The sequence below is a fragment of the Zophobas morio genome, unplaced genomic scaffold (assembly GCF_036711695.1).
Source record: "Zophobas morio isolate AGI-343-1 ecotype UQ-CSIRO unplaced genomic scaffold, CSIRO_AGI_Zmor_V1 ptg000044l, whole genome shotgun sequence".
Lineage (NCBI taxonomy): Eukaryota > Metazoa > Arthropoda > Insecta > Coleoptera > Tenebrionidae > Zophobas > Zophobas morio.
Window position 1 is genome coordinate 8,858,810 of NW_026972149.1, and position 21,205 is coordinate 8,880,014.

The window sequence follows — 21,205 nt, forward strand, 5'->3', positions numbered from 1 at the left end:
TTTTTCCAATGCGTCTAGCTAATAAAGGCGCACTTGAGCGAATAACGCGAACGGGGCTTTCGAGACAGAACGGGGAGAGCGACTGATAAAAACTTGTCTTAAAAAAGTTAATTTACTTTAAGTTGAGTTAATAATTTAAAAAGTAAAGATTCCGCTTCGGTTTCGAGGAAGCTTCGACGGCAACACGGTGAAGTTGCAGCGGTGGGATGACAATTAATCACAAAGGAAGAACGTCGTTCCGTCTGTGTTGTGTTTGTTGAGATGGGGTTTTAAATAATGACAGATTTATTATGAAATCAGGGAGCGTGGAACTGTTCTTAAATCGTATATCAATCAGTATTTTATGTGGCTAATGATAGATAGTGGAAGGGAAAATAAATTGGAAAAGAATATATAAGCGAACCGAAATGAAAAATCGTAAGGATTTTTCGTCGGTCTGAAGTAGAATCATAACTCATATTTTCGGCGAGTGCTAGTTTATCTGGGCGAGATGAAGCTTGACGAATGGATGAAGGAGATGAACGCGATGAACCCGCTCGATTAAGCCATATATTTTACTTACACGGGAAACTTGAAATCGACGTTCCGATCTCATGAAATGTTTATACGCCATTATATTTCCCGAGACGGTTTTGCCGATCGGTAGCAAACATCATTATGACTACTTGTAGGTTATAACGTGACAATTCAGGAAACTGACGGCTAAGATGAATGACGCCACTTCTTCATCCGAAAAGTCATCAATGCAGACTTTTCGTGGGAGCGGCGTTTTTCTTCCGCCTATGTTCAATCCGAGTCAAGTGGAAGTAATTTCCCGAAATTGCTATATTACAGTTTGAGTCACTTATTTTAATTGGTGTCTTAAATCCGGCCCGAAACGCAGTTCCGTGTCCTCGACGGCACGTCGCGCAGATCCCAGCTGCCTAGCCCGATGATAATCAATTTCTTCGTCCGCTAGATGCGCCGCCATCAAATCCTTATCAAGTATGCAGTATCTCCTGGTTTTTGTATAGTCATTTGTCTTAATTCCCGTGACCGGAACGGATAAGGGCGGGGAGGACATTACGCGTATCCAAGCAACGGCATCAAAACGAGCGTCGACGTTGATGACATGCACTAACCAGACTTGTTGTTTCAGATCCCATGACGGTGCGCCGAGCCTGGCATGGGGGGTGAAAAGACCCGACCCATGTGGTGGCAGACGCTACCTACCATGCTGGTGCTGGCGACGATCGGATCTGCCAGCGACGGAGCTCTCTGCCCTCGTCGGTGCTGGTGCAACGACGAAACGCTCTCCGCTTCCTGCGGCTCAGCAGCTCTCGAGGTCGTCCCTATCCAGCTCAACCCTGAAGTGCGCCACATCGACCTCTCTAACAATAAAATCACACAAGTTCGATTCTCGTTCTCCCTATACAATAACCTAATAACGCTCGATCTTTCCTTCAACAAAATCAAAACTCTCGGATCCTCTAACTTCGAATTGCAGCACAACCTAAAGCATCTCAACCTCAGCAAGAATGAAATCGAAAAGATTTCCAAGGACTCGTTTAAAGGACTCAGAGCGGTCACCACGCTCGATCTCAGCCGTAACTGGTTGGAAGAACTCACGTGGGAAACTTTCCGGGAACTACATTCCTTGCAAGTATTGAAATTATCGGAAAATCGTCTGGTTTATCTAGAGGGGAGGCTCTTTAAGTCGGCTAAGCATCTACAGGAGCTGCTTTTGGATCACAACTTGTTTTTGGAGGTGCCGACGGCGGCACTAGTCGACGCTACCAATCTGCGGTACCTGTCGCTCTCGCACAACCTCCTCAAGGCGATGGAAGAAGGACAGATGCCGGCTCTGCCGGAACTGCGGACTCTGCTTCTAGATAAGAACATTATTGATGATATCCACCAATCGGCTCTGTCTGGACTGCTGGCTTTGGATCATCTCGACCTCAGCGACAACAACTTCACGGTCATACCGACGGCATCTCTGACGAAACTGTCGAACATAACTAAACTGAAGTTGAGCGGTAATTTCATCAATATCGTGCCACCTGTCGCTTTCAAAGGACTCTTCCATTTACGTTTTCTTAGATTAGACAGCCAAGAACTTCTCCAAAGGATAGACGCTAGGGCTTTCGTCGACAACATTAATTTGGAGAGGGTCTGGCTAGACGACAACATAGCAGTAGATCGGTTGCCGACTAGGCTATTTCATGGAAACCCTCGTGTTACCTATTTGTCTGTACGCAACAACAGGTTAACAAACATAGAAGTAACCCATTTCCCGTTAGATCAATTACGTGTTTTAAAATTAGCTGGTAACCCACTGGAATGCAATTGTTCATTGTCGTGGCTTTGGCACTTGATTCAGGAACAAAAATCTAAGCGATCTGTGGAGTTGGCGAACGGGACGGCCGACGAAGACGGGATGTACTCTGGTGATTTAATAGTAGATTGGGAGGATATAAGATGCGCTGGTCCGGAACCTTTGACGGATGTGCTGCTGGTTGATGCGACCGAATCCCAAGTGGACTGTTCTGTCAGCTGGATAGCGGCAGTTTCGGCAACACTAACGGCCCTATTTATAGTCGTTATAGTCGGCGGTTTGTTGTATTGGGGCCCGATAAAGAGGGCACGTGCTAAAGAGAAAGAACTTTCGGCAGTCGAGAGCAGGTGTAGGAATAAAACCGGCGGAGCTTGTTCGAACGGAAGGAGTGAGCCTTTCGAGAACATAAGGACAGATAAGTGCATGATCGCGCCACCTCTCATACATCACGACTACCGCACGCTACCCTCCTGGGATCCTTACAGCGCGGACTGTGCCGGCACTATGAACATTTATGAACATTTAGATTTAAACAACAAGACGAGGCCTCATATCGTCTACGTGTAACTCCATTGTGATCTGTTCGCGCGGATCGCTCCGTAAGGTTCTTCCTACAAATTCGGGTATAGAAATCGGCCGTCGCGCCTGATGCATTTATATTTTATAGAACATGTGTATCATACGTTATATGCTAGGAGCTCGAGGCAGTGTGGATACAAACGCCTGAAACGGCTCCTCTTTGCCAAGGGGCGGCTTTTCACCGGGCTCGGTTCCCTTTCAACTCAGTACAGATGAAAAGACTGATTCGTTTTTAAAGTGTCCGTTTTTGCTACTCCAAATGTGTCAAATAGCTTTAAATTAATAATGATGTGTAAAGTTGTGACAAAACTAAAGCAATAAAGAATATCCGAACCGACGCAATATCTTCATTATTGCATTTTTTGTTCGCTGCAGAGACTACTTGATTTCTCTACTCGTCATCTATATCATGCTGTCAAACGTTTACGCAGTACTGGACCATGTATAGCTGTTCTGACACGATTTACTTTAGGAACCTTTACACTCTCGGTGAAAATATTTTACTATAGATTTAACAAAATCAAAATATTGTCATGTGTACATTTGTTCACAGTAAATAATACCTGTTCTTAATTATGACTACTGCTATTTACTTCCTTCTCCATACATTATTACATAATGTTTATTAAATGATAAGATAATAAACAATTACAAAAGCACGCTTTTCATTCATTTTCCCCTCATCCGCAGTTCAACGCTTTCTAAAAAGAAAAAAAAAAAAACAAGAAATGAAATACTGAACAATAAATCTGAACTCAAACTATCGATCATTTCCTGAATGAAATTATCTGTGTCACGGTTGTAGGCAGGTGAAAACACTGTAATTCCAAAGCCCATACATATTCAATGGGATTTAGTACAAGTAAACTTGCTGGTTAATTAAACAATTTGTGCACAGCGACCTGGAAGTATTAGCACAACTACACCAAATGTTGAAGGATAATACGGTAAGTTATATTTCCTGTACCTACATCGTCATAGATTCATTTTTACGATACGTACATAAAGCCTTGCCGAAGGTCAGTTACGATCAAACACTTTGAACTGTTGTAAATGTAAATTATATCGACCGCAAATTCATGCCTTTGTTTAACAACCATCCATTCGCATATTGATGAAAGCGGAAAGAAGTCTTGCATATGTATGCTTATTCTTCGTCTGAAGCGTTTCCCGTTTCCTTTCTGGCATCAAAGACCGAAAGCTAGTTAATTTAAATACCACTTGTCGACAGTTCTATTAATATTTTAATCGAAAATGCAATGTTTCGAAATCGAAAATTATCACTAATCTGTTGCATTATCAGGATCTTTATTATTCTAATTGTGATATATGTAAATCGTAAATCGTGCCGACTTCCACTTTTGTGCTAATGCAAGTAAAGAAAAAATCGGAAAAGTGCATCTCTCTTTTGTTTGTTTTGTACTTTCTTACGACCATAGTAAATTGGATCCGGTTTTTAATTACATTTAATGCGCAGCAAGAATTACCCAAGGGATCCCTAAAAACAAACGAAAAGGTGTTTTGAAATTAATTTTAATTGGTGGGGTACTTACGCGACGTAAAAAATGTTAATAAGAATGCTAACAAGGTAAGCATAATTACGCTCGGTTTAAAAGAACGAAGAACATCACACGACGACCTTTAACAAATCAGCTGATGAGACAAGGTAGACTTCTTTGCTTGTTTGGATGCTCGTAACCTCATTGGTCATTCAACCGACGATTTTTGAGGTAAGAGTTCGTAGTTGCGGAAGCACGATCGACGCTAACGGATCCTAATTAAATATTAAAGACAAAACTATGGAAATTTTGCACGGAATCCACCTTTTTACAAATAAGAGAAGCACATCAAAGAGATCCGGCGAAAAGCAAACAGGATAAGCAGAAGGCTGCCTATTATCGATGCTGGATATATAATCCCCCTGACGAAAACGAAATTAATTAGTGAAGGTAGCGAAAAGAAATGCTTTTCTTTTGTAATTATTACTCTGTGAACCGTGGGGGAAGAACGAGGACAAAAATTTGCAACGTTATAATAACGCGGTTGCGAAGAAACGAAATTCTTTAGTGCCGCGTGTTTAGGTTGTGCGCGCTAAATGTGTTTGTAAACAAGGGACCGACAGAGCGGCGAATCACACATAGTCAGAACGTCTAATTACAAACTCCAACAAGGCAAATTAAATTTGTGGACATTTGCATTGTCATATATAAATGATGCGATCGTGTGAAGCACTTCGTGTTACTTCGTGAACGTCGTAGTTTCCACTCCTGCAAAATGGATCGACGTTCCTGCATTATTCAGCTCAGTTAACCTTTCCAGCGTGTTGACATGCGTTTGGTGAGAGTGGCGGAGTGCATATTGGTGCAATATAGGGTAAGACCGGTTTTGTTGCATCTAAATGATTGTTAAATCGCTAAACGTGAAAGCATTATAAGTAGATAGGGGTGACTTTTCTTTTGGAAGTTAGGTTATTTTCTCCAGTGCGCCGGTTTTGAACGAATGCGCACGCAGCATCCCGCGGACTTGAATATAAGCTGTTACGCACAAAGCGTTTTTATGGTAATTACCTTATTACCTATAAAACTTAATTACACATTGTGATTCACTGATTTAATAAACAAAATCGGGATAGGAGGGTTTTGCTCGAGCACGATTAACGTTGCGTTGTAACGAGTAGCGATTTTTCGATTGTCGAAGCGTGAAAATCAAAAGTTAGTTTATGTGGGTTATCGATTAGAGCAGGGTTAGCACAATTTAGCTGTTCGCGGTTCTTTAGTTCTAATCGTGACTAGGTGAAGATTTTGATTGAAGGGGCATTGAAATGCCGGGAGCAGCTTCCCAAGTGGTGCTGTCAGCAGTGTTAACATGGAACACTGAAATTGGCTTTTGTATCAGAGCCACGTGGGTATATGATCGCCTTTGTGTCGTCGAGCGGTATGATTTATTCAATAATGCGAATTAAGCGGCATAATTTCGTCAAGACGATAGACGCGTTGACGTTAGATTTAGATGATAATGGAAAGTTGTCTTGTCGGTCGCACGTCACGGTTGTGATCACGTCGAGTCCGGTTCTAAGTCTTGGTTATTTTCCAGAACCATGAAGGTCTCTTGGGTGATACTGCATGCAGTGTTGGCCGGTTGCATTAGCCTAAGTTGGTCCTTTAATGGCGAGCTCGCCGAGCTGGAATGCCCCGACGATTGCGATTGCCATTACTTCCGGATCAATTGGGTGACGGATTGCTCTGATAGTAACCTGACCGAAATACCCTACGATGAGCTGAGTCTGAACGTGTACGTGTTGGACATGAACAACAATCGCATCACCGATGTGAGACCTTTTCCTGGCGACATTAAAATGAGGCGTCTGCAAATGGCCGATAATCGCATGACTGAGCTGAAAAAATCATCCTTCGCAGAGCTGAACTACCTCATCGACGCCGATTTCTCCGAAAATATGATAACTAAAGTTGATCCGGATAGCTTCGAGTAAGTAACAGAATCTCATTAACCAAACAAGCTTCACGGTGGCGTTATTTTCAGCGATTCGCCCGGGTTTATCACTTTAGAACTTCAAGGCAATCCCTTAGAGCCGGTCGATGGGCCGTTTTTATCCATCAAATCATTGCTTTATTTGGACATTAGCAACTGCGGTCTAAAATATTTAAATCCACTTTTCTTCGCCAATATAACCGCACTGAGTACGCTCGACTTATCCGGAAATCCCTTAGGCGTGATAGATAATAAAGTACTCGAGCCTTTGTCTAGTCTGGAAACGCTGAAAATGAACGACTGCAATTTAACTTACATTGCAAATTACGCGTTCGTCTCTCTGGAAAATCTAAAAAATCTCGAATTAAGCGGTAATATGCTTATCACTACTGATTGGTCATCGGTTCTCGATTATCTCCCGCGCCTCGAATACCTCGATTTAAGGAATGCCGGGATCAAACATTTACCCGAAATCGTATTCAGCAACAACACCTATTTACGGACGTTAATTCTGGCCGAAAACGAGCTAAGTGATATCGACGTGGCTCAAACCTTGGGCAAACTCCAGCAATTAGATTCGTTGGACTTGTCTTTTTGTAATTTAACATTACCCCTGTCGGAGGATTCTTTCATCAACGCCACGAAAATCCGAAGTTTGTATTTGTCTGGAAATTCGTTATTCGCGTCCGACCTATTGGTTGCCTTAGCCCCATTATCAAATTTGGAAAAACTTTCTTTAAGTAATTGTGGATTAACTCGTCTACCCGATACTTTCCGCAACTTCAAAAGTCTACAAGAACTCGATATTTCACATAATCCTCTGAATGACGCATTCGTCAAGTTATTGACACCCTTGGATAAATTAGAATACTTGAATATGGGTTACAGTAATTTATCATACATCGCGCCGACGTCGTTTTTGAAAATGACAAACATGAAACGACTGGTACTCACAGGGAACGACTTGTACAGTTTAGAAGCCGGTGTTTTCGGTAACTTAACTAAACTTGAAAGTTTGGAATTAAATTTCTGCGGTTTAAGACGACCCATTAACGCTACGTTATTTTTCAACAACCTAACTTACACTGACTTGAAGGAATTACAGCTGGCGGGAAATCCATTACAGTTTTCAAAATCAGGACCTCTTTTACCGAAACAGTTATCTAGACTGGAAAAACTCGATCTGAGCAATTGCGACCTTACATTCCTCCCACCGGATGCTTTCTACTGGACTAGAAATATCACCACATTGATTTTGAGCGGAAACCATTTCTCCACGCCCGATAATTTACAATTCCTTGAATTACTACCTAAACTAAAAGTGCTCGATTTGAGGTACAATAACTTATCGCGATTTTCACCGAAATACGTTCTCGAAAATCCGGACGTGGAGAAGTTAAAACTCGTCGGTAATCCGTGGAAGTGCGACTGCACCGTCGCCGAATTATGGGATTGGGCTAATTTGGAAAAGGGCGGTCTCGGTATTTTAGAAGGAGCGACTTTGAGCCCCGAGCACGTCACAGCCGGGAAAACCAAGCGCAAGAACTTGCTTATTTGTAGCTACGACACCAAATTACCTCTGCCTGTTATCACAAACAAAACGGTTCCCGGCAGGAGACCGTTCATTAAGTCGCAGCGGGTACTAACTTCCACGAACCGTACCTGGGCTAAGTACGTCAGAGAATCCGGTTGCGAATTTCCGATTTTGCAGAGATCTCCCAGAGCCGCGAGCGATTCCTACAGTTCCGAATTAGAAACCAATTCTTGGGCGGCGGCAGCCATTAAAGCGGGTGTTGTATATATCACTCTTATGACAATTATCGGGTTCGTCTTTGTTCTCACGAAGAAAAGACGAATTACGAGAAGTGCCGCCTTTGACAAGAACAATTAGCTTACGTTTACGCGTCAAGTATTCATGTAATCAGTATGTGTGCGAGTAGTTTAGAGTTTTATCGAACGTAATAGCAAACATCCTTTAATTGTATTAATTACGGTATTGCGAGTCAGCAATTCCTACAGTTGTAAACAATGAAAGGTATGTGCCGTGTGACGTAATGAGCTGACTCCAACACCTATTGCGTTTACGAAGACTGTCGTTTTGTTGATTTTGTAGTTAACTAGGTGTGGCTGTTATTTTATACTAGAAACTAATAAAGTCTACTCGTTTATATTAACCGCTGTTTACCATCCGCATCTTGAAACCGCACACCCGCCTTAAGCACACCTACTCTAGCATTCGCATTACCAACACTAATAAGAGTCATCGTTAATGAACCTATTTAGTGGGATCCCCCCTGTGAGGCGTATTATAATAAATATGCAAATTGGTGCGTGCACTACCCTTTACTAAAGCCGCTCGGTGCATATCGCGAATATCTCGATAGAACAAGGGCTGATCTTTCCGGCCACTTCCTGACCCTAAGAACGGTTCCTAGAATTATATAGCTTGCCGACGGCCATTTTTAAATTGAACTCATTCACAAAAGGGAATATGTAATCGGGCAAAGTCTATACTGGCAATAACTTCGCAATGGCCACGACCTCTTACCCCGTCATAGAGGGTGGATTGCCAGCAGTTCCTGTAATTGCAAGTGGAACGTGAACAGCCCTTGTTCGGCCCTTCAGTCTCTCCTAATTAGAACACGGCTCCCTTGTACCCACCTCTCGTCATCACCGGAGGACAAGGGCTACGTACAGGCTGTCTCGAATGTCGAAGCACGACAAAAAACTAATAATGGTGACATTTAACATTAACGTCGCCATTCGGAACAGACTGTATTTACCAAAAAACAAGAAATTGTATTTATTAGTATTTATTTTAGGCAAGTAATCTAGCTGTCATCCGCCTTTCTTGTCAACACAACAATTTTCGTATTATGTTTGTTAAGATAACAAGGAAATTGTGGGCAATTAGACTGTTTCTAGTGAAGTAGTACTCAAAACATTCCGCCATTAATCACAATGGCGACTATATTTGTTTTATTTTTGTATTACACTTTTTATATTGTGTATTAGCTACTGTATTGCAATAAAATATACCTTTTTAACGATTTCTGTCATTTCTCTCCTTTTGTCGTAATTACATTAAGGAACACTTCGTCGCGCTGACGATATTGGATGAAGTGACGCGAAAAAATACACTCAGCGATGTCATACAAATTTATTTGTTCAATATTTCACACAACCTAACCGTACCACATTTTAAATAAACCGAAAAAGTTCTTCAACAAGGTAATCAGTTGCAGCAGCAAATTCACCACGAGGAAGGTAAGTTTAAAGATATTTATGGTAACCGGTATAATTTGCACTACGAATGCCACGGTCTTCAGAATCTGGGTATCTTGGACTTTTTTTTTAGATCGGTGTCTGCGTATTTTTCGTATGCGTTCACTAGGGTGGTTAGCATGGGTTCCACGTAATCCACCGACCTCTTAGTCACTTTCCGCGGAAGAACGAACTCGTTGAAAACGTCGAGCGTGTTGTGGCAAATACCAAAAAAATAGCACAACTTGTACGTAAATAAGGGTATGAAGAGTGACACGAGGGCTGCAAAACCGACGCTGACTACCAAGACCGCCGTGCTAAGCGTTGCAATGTCATAAAATGACCATTTAAGACTCGCCACTTCTGTACCGTCATCCTTCTTTGCGGGATTTGTAGCAGGACTTGTTGCAGCTGTGGAAATTAGGGCTAATATCGCCAGGGCAAGGGTCCGTCGTAGTAAAGTCATCTGAATTAGGGCTGACATTAATTGCAAGAAGAAAAATTTTAGGGTCTTACCTTGCAGATGTTGACGGGGCGCGAGTTGCAAGCAAACTAACGAAATTTACCCACCCCAAGTAAGCAGGTAGTAATTGCAAGAAAGGAGGTTGTAAAGTTTTACAAATACCTTTCGTTATCTCGAACATTGACAAGCTGTCTATTTTGAGCTTGCTAGGTAGAAGCGAAAGGCGAAAATGGATTTTAAATCACAAGCAAACATATTTGACTTTTGGGTAAAATTGAATAGGGTGGTTTCGCTTGAGATAATTTAGAGACGGGAGATAAGGGCTGTGCGGTAGGATAAAAATCATGAGACTAGGGATAAGCATTAACGTTTTCTACAAAAAATATATACAAGGAACGGCATCTAATGCAAAAACATCCGCATCTGGAATTTGATTGAACTGGAGTCATAAATCCAGAATTAGAATAAACTGCTATATAGTGAAACGCCATTAATAATGCATTGTGCAATTAAATGTTAATATTATTTGTGCAAATATAAACTGCTGATAGATATTGATATTATACAAATTTAAATGAGTTGACTGTTTTTACTATTGAATTGATTTAAAAGTTACCGTGTCACAGATACTAGTGTTGTTAATAAAATACGAATATTTATTTTTTGTTTTAATTTCTGAATACGACTGGGAATCCTTAAAGTTCAATTGCAACAGGAGCACATTGCAATTAGAATTAAATTAGAGTTAATCCTAAAATCGTATGTATCTTCTCTGTATTGTACAAAAGTCCAAAATAAGTGTACCTGGTCCCAAAATATTCAATAAAATACAAAAAAATGGAAGTACCGTCGCGTTAAAATTATTTTATACTGCAGTTTTTGACCAATACCATTAAGAATAGTAAGCAAACGAGCTATGCATAAATAAAATAGGGTTTTGCATACTGTAATTTACTTAATGCGTCCAACAAGAATAAACGTACTGAATCCACATAAAATTTAAGAATGCACATACATTTCCTTCTATAATGCTTTTGAGTTAATGCCTTTGTTGAATTTATATTGTCTGATCATTCTTGAGTCTCCGCGGTACAAAAAACGGTAAATGTTTAAACACTAGTGCGACATCTGTATGTAGTCTGCAACATCAAAATTAAGGTGATCAACGCCGGGATTCCTAGCAATTTAGTAGTGTATTAGGATCTAGCACCAGGTTTCTATGACATAACAGTTTGTGATGTATCAAATAGCCACCAGGTAGCATCATCAACAAGATTCTCAGGCATCTACAAACTTTTTCGCATCGTGGATACCTCCAGACTCGTACATAAAAGAGACGAATTCAATCAAATACATTTATTATAAAAACTGCAAAAAACTTAAAAAAACAAACGCAAACTTAATCGAACTGAAACAAAACTTTGAACATATTTAACACTGAACGGAATTAATTCATCCGCATTTTCTTGAACATATCTTGAATAGTCGGTTGGTTGGAAGATCTTTTTTTGCCTTTGGGCACAACTTGGAATTTGCGTCTCTTGGCGGGTGGTTCAATAGGGATATTTTCCACACTTGTTAAAGTCGTTGAGGTCCCGGCAAGAGACACCGTTCCGTCTTCCTCTTCAAGGATACATTCGCATTCCACTTGCGGTGGTTCGTCTGAGGTATCTGTAGTTTCAGTATCTGTCTGGGACGAACCGCCTACGTTAACTTTCAGAGACAGATTACCAGAACTGGAAGCTTCTAGCGAATTTCCGTTAGAAGTTACAGTGGAAGATACATCGTCTTCTGAAGTCACAACACGTTCGTCATATCCACTCTCAGAAGTGAAAACTGGCGATGCAGATGAAGACCCGTAAGAAGACGACGGTCCCTGTATACCTACAACATCCGAAGAAAAAAAACGACTGATTACTTTTTGTCGAGAATTTTGTTTTGTCACTTGGAATTTACTAATTTTTTTCTTAATGAATGGATTATTGCCTAAAACGGGAGAAATTTGAGATTCCGGCGTAGGGGGTGATTCGGGAGAGTTATGTTCTATAAGGGCCACATGAACTTTGACGGGCGATTTATAGAACTCCAACTCTTTTTCCACCACTTCGTCGTTTCGTTCTTTCATTGTTTCTATAGTTTTAAGATCTATATTCTTACTTAGCAGATTCTGGGATGGCTTATATCTCTGCATAGGTTTACGAGGCGGGGAGTACTGAGCCGACCAAATACTGGATGCACAACGCTGAAAGAAAAATAATTTTTAAGTTTTTAGAAAAGAAAGTGACTCCAGAAAAACACTAGACTGCTGTACACCTTCAAGAAAGTCATACGTATGTAATCACTGTAGGTTGTTCAGTTTTCAGTCTTCTAATATGATTTAAAAAGGAAATAGAGCAGAATTGAAGGAAACTGCTTACAAGCCTTTCACTATGGTCCCAGTTATCAATTCTCTCCATATTAAGCGGGTTGAGATTGCCTATTGCCAACTGAAACGCTTGAGCTTCATCAAATATTTCTCCCGCGTTTGTACAATACTGAGCGTTGTCTCCAACTTCATGAAGATGCGTCAATGTTTTCTTGATTGTATCAAACACAACCTGATGCACAAACGTTGCATCAGCAACTAAAAAATTTTCTTTGTATTCTTCAGAAACTGTCAGATTTTTCATGTTTAGGTAACGAGGAATGCGTTCCAAAAACTGTAAAGCAATTGTTAGGGATTTGAATTTTGCTTAGATTTAAACATCCTCAGCCTTAACAAACATGAAATTAGAAGATAATGAAACGAGGAAAAGTACTTAAATGGAAAACTGATCACTGAAAATACAAAAATTTAATTAAGATATATAGTTTATTTAGGCTAGGATGCTTGAATTTCAACTTACAATAGATGGATTGGTTTCATTGGTCATTGAAACGAATTTGAAAGCTTTTTTCAGACCTATACCAGGAAGAGAATCTAAATAATCACAACCTGATAATATGCATGCATGTCTGAACTTTTGGAAACTATATAGTTCACGACGAAACTTAAGTGATACATGAATTTTATCAGATTCAACGAGACGACCGTGTCCATGCACATCCATTTTATATAATACCTGCAAAAAAGAATTTTTGCTTTTATTTACAATAATTACGAACTATATTCACATAAGCGTACATAAGTACTTAGGTATAAATAGATTTTATTTGAAAAGAGTCTGCATTTTTCTAATTAATGAAGATATAAGTGATAATAAAAAAGTCTCAAAGTTGGTGCTGGACTAGCAAATCACATTTTTCATCACCTATTACTTATTTACAATATGCAACGTCAAAAACAGTAAAAATCCAGCGCCAACTACAAGACGATTTGTGTTAATTACATGGTGTAATTAATACTTTTCATTTCTTTGCACTTAAATGTTTGATTATGTCATGCGCACGCAACATGCGACAATTACATCACCATAGTTCACTAACAAGCGTGATCTTTCCTGCTAAACACAAAAAAGTGACACTACCTGGGAAACCCCATGTACAAGATAAAATAAAACTTACTCTCTTGCACCCAAATAGGAGCAAATCAGAATCCTCAGAGATCACGCAGTCTACCATATTTCTTATGCTGAGAAAAGCCAACTGGGCATCAGATTCATAGGGCGCCACTATATAATCAATTTTCATTTTCCTGCACATTTTGATAACATCAAGTGCCATTTGTGGAGTAACGTCAATACACTGACAGAAGGATTTGTAGGCATCTCCGCTTTGCCCCAGCCTCAAGTACTCCATACCCTGTTTCCAGGCTTGAGATTTTGACTCCCTCCTCTTCCTCTCAGTTCCAGCTTTGGCTGGTAATGGGCGCCCATCAAAGACCATGACAGGTTTAATGTCGTAAGATAGGAGCATGTCTATGTATTTCACACAGTACTGTACGTATCTGCAATACATGATTATTATTGAAAAACACTTAACCTCACTGTACTCACGCGTCGGTCTTTTCGCCTTTGGCTAGTTGTAAAGCGCAACTTCGGGCCCCCTTGTGAAGCCAACAGTAGCTGTCGACGGCCACCGTTTGCCCCCTGAATTCCGAAACGCTGCACGAACGGGTGCTCTTTTCCAAAAGAGGTAGGAGTTGGGAGATACCCATGCTTACAAATTTTGGTTTCACATTGACTTTCTGTCAAAATTTACGTCTAGGGTCACTACGAACTACGTGAGATATTCGTGAAAACAGTAGATGTTCGAAACCATTTTGTTTGCGCCATTTCCCTCCAATTTGTTGTTATTTATGGAAATTGATGCGCCACCAAACGTTGACAGTTGAAAACATCAAAGCAGCGGACACAAAAATGTTGGGGGAACAGTGGTGCAAAAAGATGGAAAAATATACTAAAAAATCTATTAAAAATAAAAATCACGTCTGATCTGATCACAAATGTTGAAAGAATGTAGATGTGACATTACTTTTAAATTTAAAAGTCACTCTGTAAACTGATGAAGTGATGAGTGAAATCACAAATGTTTCAATTTTTTTGATAGTAAACTACCTAGAATCAGTCAATCTTGGTGTTTATTTATTAGTTATTTTTTTGATACTCTTCAGAAAATTGGTGACGTCAAATTTCTAAATGTAATTGTAATCCAATTTTTGTTGAAACGTATGGCGACAAAAAATATTTCCTGTAGAAAAATTATCCAGGTTATGTATGAAAATGAATGACGAAGGTATCGATCCCATTTTTTGGACTTCTTTTTTTTTTAATCATTAATATAAAGTTTCTTGTGGGATATATTTATTTCGAAAATATTAGAGAATTCATTCATTTGGCAACAAACGCTAGATCTGTATTACCCACTCTTGATAGATGTCGCTGCCATATTGAAACGTGAAATGTAGATATGAAAATCTGAACATTTTTTGCACATTGTTTATTGCGTAGACTAGCCTACTGTAAAATTAATATTTAGTTTTATTAAGGATACTGAATTTGTTTTATATTCTCTTTGAAATTTATGCATTAAGTGTAAAGACAGAATTCCAAGACAATAACTATACTCTGAAAATTTATGAATGAATTAAAAGGAACAGTTTTATTGATTTTTCAGAATGATAGTTTGTAATTTGGACATAGAAATACCGAACAAAAATTCGACAAATCGCTTTTTAAAAATATCACTTCGGAAGCGTTCATTACGTCACCACACTTCCAAGGGTGCAGGATTCAGTTGCATAAAACTTAATAATTGTACTATTCTTGTATAGATGTCGCTGTTCACTTTAAAGGATAAAATAAAATTTTTGATTTGAATTGGAAATCCACATGGTCTATTTGATTCTAGAGAACACTTATATTGGGTTAGAACCGCTTCACAGATTTGTAATTCATAGTGTCTGTGTGTCGATATTGTTTTAAATCGATACTTTACAGGAATTAAGATACTGTAAAATATTAACAATACAGTGGGCTGGGTTTTCGTGAACTAAAATGGTCTACATTTTTAAAATTAAAAATTTTTATTTGCTTTGACCACTGACACTAAATAGGGTCCAGGTTTTCTAATTTTTATCAATACAAAAAGTCGTTTTATTGACTAATTTGATGTAACTATGCAAAAATAAACAGTGCATCATCGTTGTTTTCAATCATACAATTATAAAAACATAAATTTAATGTTCCTTAGTTTATCTAGACAATAATTTTAAATATAAAGGTCATCTTAAAAGTGCACCACGTAGATTAAGTTGCTTCCCGGACTTATTATAAAAGCTAACATCCACAAAATTTTATTTATTAGTGACGTGTCTTCCTAAATATTGAAACGTAAAACGAATATCTTGAAAATTAAAGCAATTTAAAAAGTATGGGGGCGGAACAGTCCACTGTAGAAGACGATAGCCAACCGGCTACAGAAATAAAAAAGTAGGTAAATATTACTACCTATATTAAAATTAACAAAAAAATTCCAGATTAACAGAAGTAAAGTTTCATTTACAAGGTGTAGAACATGTTGGTAAGAATATTATTATATATATATATATGTATAAGTATTTAACGAATCATAAATATTTTCTTCATTATTATGTGTTAGTTGATGCTTTTTTCAAAATTTAATCAACCGGGGTCACACATGCATTGCAAAATGTTAAAAAACTGCTATAAATTCAATTTTATTTATATCTTCGTTGTAATTATATGCAGATAAAACAAATATTAAATTATCAGTAAATAAGGCGTAGGTCAACGACAACCTAATATTTTAAAAAACGGAACCTTTAATCATTCTTGGAAATACTTACAAAACTAGTGACCCATGAAATAAACACAGATATAATTAATTACACTCTCAACATATATTTATTTAAACGTCACACTTATTATTATTGTTATTATTATTAATTCTAGCGAAAAGCGAAAACATTACACCCAACACAAGCCTGAACTTCTACTTGCGGAATATTTTAAAAATGACGGGCACTAAAGCCATGTGTCTTGAGGGAGGCTGCGGTGCTTGCCTAGTAGTTTTGCAAAATAAAGACCCCATCACGCAAAAAGATGTATTTTTAGCGGTTAATTCGGTAATTCTTATTTACATCATATCTATAGCACTCTAAAATATATGTCTTAAGTGTCTCATACCGCTTCTGTCGTGCAACGGGTGGAAAATTTTCACGATCGAAGGTATAGGTAATTCTGTGGAAGGATTCCACCCCCTTCAAGAAGTCCTAGCACGATTTAACGGTACCCAATGTGGGTTTTGTTCCCCTGGAATGGTGATGAATATGTACGCTTTGTATGAATCAGGAAAACTCACAATGCAGCAAGTGGAAAATTCGTTCAGCGGGAATACTTGTCGGTGTACCGGTTATAGATCGATTTTGACAGCGTTTAAGTCGCTTTGTACGGATGCGGATTTCGGGATACTTAGAGAATGTCCAGATGTAGAAGATCTTGTTAGTTGTTATAAAGAAAGATGTGCTAGAAAATGCTCAACGGATTGTAATAACGTGTCCAAGGAACCTTTTCTTCTAGAACTAGGCGAAATTAGATGGATTAAGGTTCACAGTTTAAAAGATTTGTTGAGAACGTTGAGGATAAACCCACAAGCCACATATAGATTAGTGGCTGGTAACACTGCGCAAGGTAGACTTTCAGTTGTTTGAAGAAAAATATTAGTTTGATTGTCGTAGGGGTTTATCGATCATACAAAGATACAGTTGATCTTTACATAGATGTTACTGAGGTTCCAGAATTAAAGGATTACAAAATTCAAGGCGATACTTGCATGGTGGGGGGCAATATTACTCTTACAATTGCAATAGAATTTTTTAATGAAGTGGCAAAATCTTATCCTAGTTTTTCGTACTTGAAAGCCGTGGCGGATCACATTGATTTGGTTGCAAATGTTCCAGTTCGTAACGTAAGAAATTTTTGAAAATCTACAGAATACCCAAATAAATCTCCTTATACATTTTCTAGAGGGCGACAATCGCTGGAAATTTAATAATAAAACATGACCATCACGACTTCCCGTCTGATATATTTTTGATTTTAGAAACAGTTGGTGCCACCATTACACTTGGTAAGATTCAATAGAAGTACATAGATGCTACTACTATATAATTTTTAATTTTAGTTAATGTGTCTGGACAAGAAACTAATATAAGTCCAATCGACTTCATCAACTGTGATCTTCGAAAAGAACCCTTAGTTATAAAAACTATTAATTTGCCGTCATTCCCTACCACGTTTAAGTACATTAGTTACAAGGTACGTCACGATATCTAGTATTGTTTGTCAAAATACTAACTACTTTCAGATTATGCCGCGGGCCCAAAATGTCCACGCTTTAGTCAATGCGGGATTTGTGTTTAAATTCGACAATAGCGGCCTTTTACAAAGTGCCACTATAGTATACGGAAACATAAGCGTACCATTTGTGCACGCCAATGTAACCGAACGACTGCTAGCAGGAAAAAACTTGTTCGACAACTCCGTTCTACAACAAGTTTATACGAGTTTGACAAACGAACTAGATCCTGACGTTAGACCACCAGATCCTTCCCCAGAGTTTAGAAAGAAACTTGCTATATCACTATTCTATAAAGTTTGATACTCCATATTTACATTGCAAAGCAACTAGGTTCAATTTTCAGGCAGTACTTAGTATCGCACCTTCTGATAAAATGGCATCCAAAAATAAAAGTGGAGGAGCAGTGTTGCAAAGACCGATTTCGACAGGGTCACAAGATTATGAATACAACAAACAAAAGTACCCTTGGACTTCAGAAATACCGAAACTTGGAGCTCTATCTCAAACTAGTGGTACGACAACGTAAAGACATTTTTTGTTTAAGTGAATTTTTTTCTACAGGTGAAACCAAGTACGTGATAGATCTTCCCGATTTGCCTTTTCAACTATATGGTGCTTTAGTACTAGCTAAAGCTCCTGCGAACTCCGTAATCAGGAAAATTAATCCGGATGGAGCATTAGTACGATACACATTTAGTATTTGCTCTACTCTAACAACTGTTTTAGGGTAGAGAAGATATTGTAGCCTTCTATAGCAAAGACGACATACCTGGTGACAATGTCTTCACCATCTTGACACCCTTGACCACTTCTGAAGAACAACTGTTCTGCGACGGTAGAGTTAGGTATTATGATCAACCAATCGGAATTTTAGTGGGTAAAAGTCAAGAAGCCCTTGAGAACGCCGTCTCATTAGTCTTGGTTACTTACGATTCCCCAAATGTAGAACCTTTACTGACTTCTCGTCAGGTTGTAAAAGAAGGAAGAACGGATCGAATTACACAGTACAAAAAAAATGACGCTACTAGACGAGGCAATGATGTGAAACATGTCGTCAAAGGAAGTTTTGATATCTATCAGCAGTACCACTTTCACATGGAAAATCAATGTTGTCAAGCCATACCAGAAGATAAAGGGCTTTTGGTTTATGCATCAACTCAGTGGATGGATCTTGTTCAGTGTGCTATTTCCAGGGTGCTAGGTATCCCCGAAAGTCAGATTACTGTTATGGTTCGTCATTGTGGAGGAGCATTTGGTGGTAAAATAACTCGAGCGAGTTTAATCGCTTGTGCTACTGCTCTAGCCGCCTACAAATTGAAAAAACCAGTGAAGATGTGGCTACCGCTAACCACCAACATGACTGCCATTGGCAAACGATTCCCTCTATCAACGGATTACGAAGTGGGTCTTGATGACAACGGCGTTTTCCAATATGCCAATGTTACTCACTATACAGACGTAGGTAGCCAATTTGACGAAGATATCAGCCCATGGTTCGAACAAATTTTCCAAACTATTTATACCTCCGATACGTTCACCACTAGTTATAATCGCGTGGTAACAGACACTGCTACCAACACCTGGACGAGAGCTCCCGGTAAGATCAAGACGTGTGACCAACCTCCAATAAGTAGTTGTTGTAGGCTCAGTAGAAGGTCTGGCGGCTATAGAATCAATAATGGAACACTGTAGTTATGCAAGTGGTATCGACCCGATTCAAATCCGCACAGCAAACTTTTCCAACCAAACACCGATCCTTACATATATGAACGACATGAAGACTTGGGCTAACATTGACAAACGAAAAGCAGATATAGCGACTTTCAATAAAGTTGAGTGATTGTTCGTTCTGAAAACGTCCTCACAAATACTGTTTTAGGAAAATCGTTGGAAAAAGAAAGGTCTGGCCGTAATTCCTATGAGTTTTGACGTTTTACTTCTTGGACCTCACTTGGCAACGGTTTCTATTTTTCATGGTGACGGCTCGGTGCAAATCTCTCATGGAGGTATTGAAGTGGGACAAGGAATAAATACCAAAGTAAACTTATCAAATTGATAAACTCACGATTTTGATAATAAACTTTAAGGCTGCGCAAGTTTGTGCATATAAATTTGGGATTCCGTTAGAAAAAGTGACGGTTCTGCCAAGTCATAATTTCATCTCTCCTAATAACTTGGCTACAGGTGGAACCATCGCCACGGATGGAGTGACATACGTATGTGTGAAACTAGACTTTTTTTTGAGACTATAGCATTTTTTAGGGAATCGTTCAAGCGTGCGATACATTGTTAGAACGGATGAAGCCTTATCGAACAGAAGGTGCGAAATGGGAAGATATAGTGAAAACCAGTCACGAAAATTTTGTTGTTTTGAAAGCTAGTGGACTGTAATTTTTTCCCTAGGTTCTTGTTCTTTTTTCAAATCGTTTTTTAGGTACACACCGAGTCAGCCAGGTTTGGGAAACTATAGGGTTTATGGAGTGTGTGCTGCGGAAGTTATCGTTGATATTCTGACCGGTCAACATATAGTGACAAGAGTAGACTTAACTGAAGACACCGGAATTTCCATGAATCCAATTTTAGATGTCGGGCAAGCAGAAGGGGCTTTAATAATGGGGTTGGGGTACCAAACCACTGAAAAAATCGTTTTCAGTTACGAAGGAAAAGTCCTCACTAATAACACTTGGACTTATTATCCTCCAGGTGCCAAAGATATACCTGTGGAATTTAACGTCAAGTTTCCCAAAGATAACCCAAATCCAGTAGGAGTTCTCAAGTCAAAAGGTACGAAAATGCAAAACAAGTGCATAAGAAGTACGAAATAAATCTAATCATAATCACTTTTATAATTGCAGGTACTGGAGAACCTGCTATTACTTTAGCTATTGCTATACCTTTGGCAATAAGGAACGCCCTAGCTTCCGCACGAAAAGATGCAGATCAATCTAATCCCCCATGGTACCGTATTAGTAAGTGCATAGGAAGTTAAGTGATTGCGTAAATAATAGTTTGCTTTTGCAGATGGTACCACTGATGTAGAAAATGTGCTGCTCCATACTTTAAGTGATCCTTCTCAATATGTTTTATAATATAATTATTGTAAATTAATGTTTATCGAACTTTGGGTTCTTTTCATGCACCGATATGTATACATGCATAGATAACTAATTGAAACAATTAATCATGTTATTATTATATGTACTATTTTTATTATATATACTATTTTTTCTATAAATAGGAAATAAAGCTTATTATATTGCTTAAATTTTCAATTCAATAACGATAACCTTTAC

General features: G+C 38.8%; 5 protein-coding genes across 6 annotated transcripts in view; 3 read left to right on the forward strand and 2 right to left on the reverse strand.

Moving 5' to 3' along the window:
• The window catches only part of LOC135141483 (chondroadherin-like), an 89,217-nt gene extending 85,662 nt beyond the window's left edge, over positions 1-3,555 (forward strand). For both annotated transcript variants that reach the window (XM_064072616.1, XM_064072617.1), the window contains one exon: positions 1,139-3,555. In XM_064072616.1, coding sequence (XP_063928686.1) covers positions 1,166-2,884 — 1,719 coding nt within the window. In that variant the 5' untranslated portion in view covers positions 1,139-1,165 and the 3' untranslated portion in view covers positions 2,885-3,555. The remainder of the gene's footprint in view (positions 1-1,138) is intronic.
• Positions 3,556-5,002: 1,447 nt separating this feature from the next.
• On the forward strand, positions 5,003-9,432 carry LOC135141333 (protein artichoke-like). Its single transcript, XM_064072339.1, has 3 exons — positions 5,003-5,269; positions 5,990-6,382; positions 6,437-9,432. The coding sequence occupies exons 2-3, from the start codon at positions 5,994-5,996 to the stop codon at positions 8,274-8,276; spliced, it is 2,229 nt and encodes a 742-aa protein (XP_063928409.1). The 5' UTR covers positions 5,003-5,269; positions 5,990-5,993; the 3' UTR covers positions 8,277-9,432.
• Positions 9,433-9,619: 187 nt separating this feature from the next.
• LOC135141230 (uncharacterized) lies at positions 9,620-10,183 on the reverse strand. Its single transcript, XM_064072125.1, has 2 exons — positions 10,166-10,183; positions 9,620-10,115 (listed from the first exon to the last, which is right to left on the reverse strand). Exon 2 carries the CDS (start codon positions 10,113-10,115, stop codon positions 9,711-9,713), a length of 405 nt encoding a protein of 134 aa, XP_063928195.1. The 5' UTR covers positions 10,166-10,183; the 3' UTR covers positions 9,620-9,710.
• Positions 10,184-11,453: 1,270 nt separating this feature from the next.
• LOC135141526 (exonuclease 1-like) lies at positions 11,454-14,406 on the reverse strand. The gene is made up of 5 exons (XM_064072709.1): positions 14,087-14,406; positions 13,656-14,037; positions 12,998-13,213; positions 12,530-12,811; positions 11,454-12,354 (listed from the first exon to the last, which is right to left on the reverse strand). The coding sequence occupies exons 1-5, from the start codon at positions 14,245-14,247 to the stop codon at positions 11,560-11,562; spliced, it is 1,836 nt and encodes a 611-aa protein (XP_063928779.1). The 5' UTR covers positions 14,248-14,406; the 3' UTR covers positions 11,454-11,559.
• Positions 14,407-15,842: 1,436 nt separating this feature from the next.
• On the forward strand, positions 15,843-21,106 carry LOC135141479 (uncharacterized). The gene is made up of 18 exons (XM_064072612.1): positions 15,843-16,021; positions 16,069-16,112; positions 16,505-16,677; positions 16,729-17,242; positions 17,290-17,519; positions 17,579-17,681; positions 17,736-17,869; positions 17,919-18,206; positions 18,256-18,424; positions 18,474-18,592; positions 18,639-19,509; positions 19,556-19,743; positions 19,792-19,950; positions 20,000-20,128; positions 20,175-20,299; positions 20,347-20,696; positions 20,768-20,881; positions 20,934-21,106. The coding sequence occupies exons 1-18, from the start codon at positions 15,963-15,965 to the stop codon at positions 20,999-21,001; spliced, it is 3,837 nt and encodes a 1,278-aa protein (XP_063928682.1). The 5' UTR covers positions 15,843-15,962; the 3' UTR covers positions 21,002-21,106.
• The last annotated feature ends 99 nt before the right edge of the window (positions 21,107-21,205 follow it).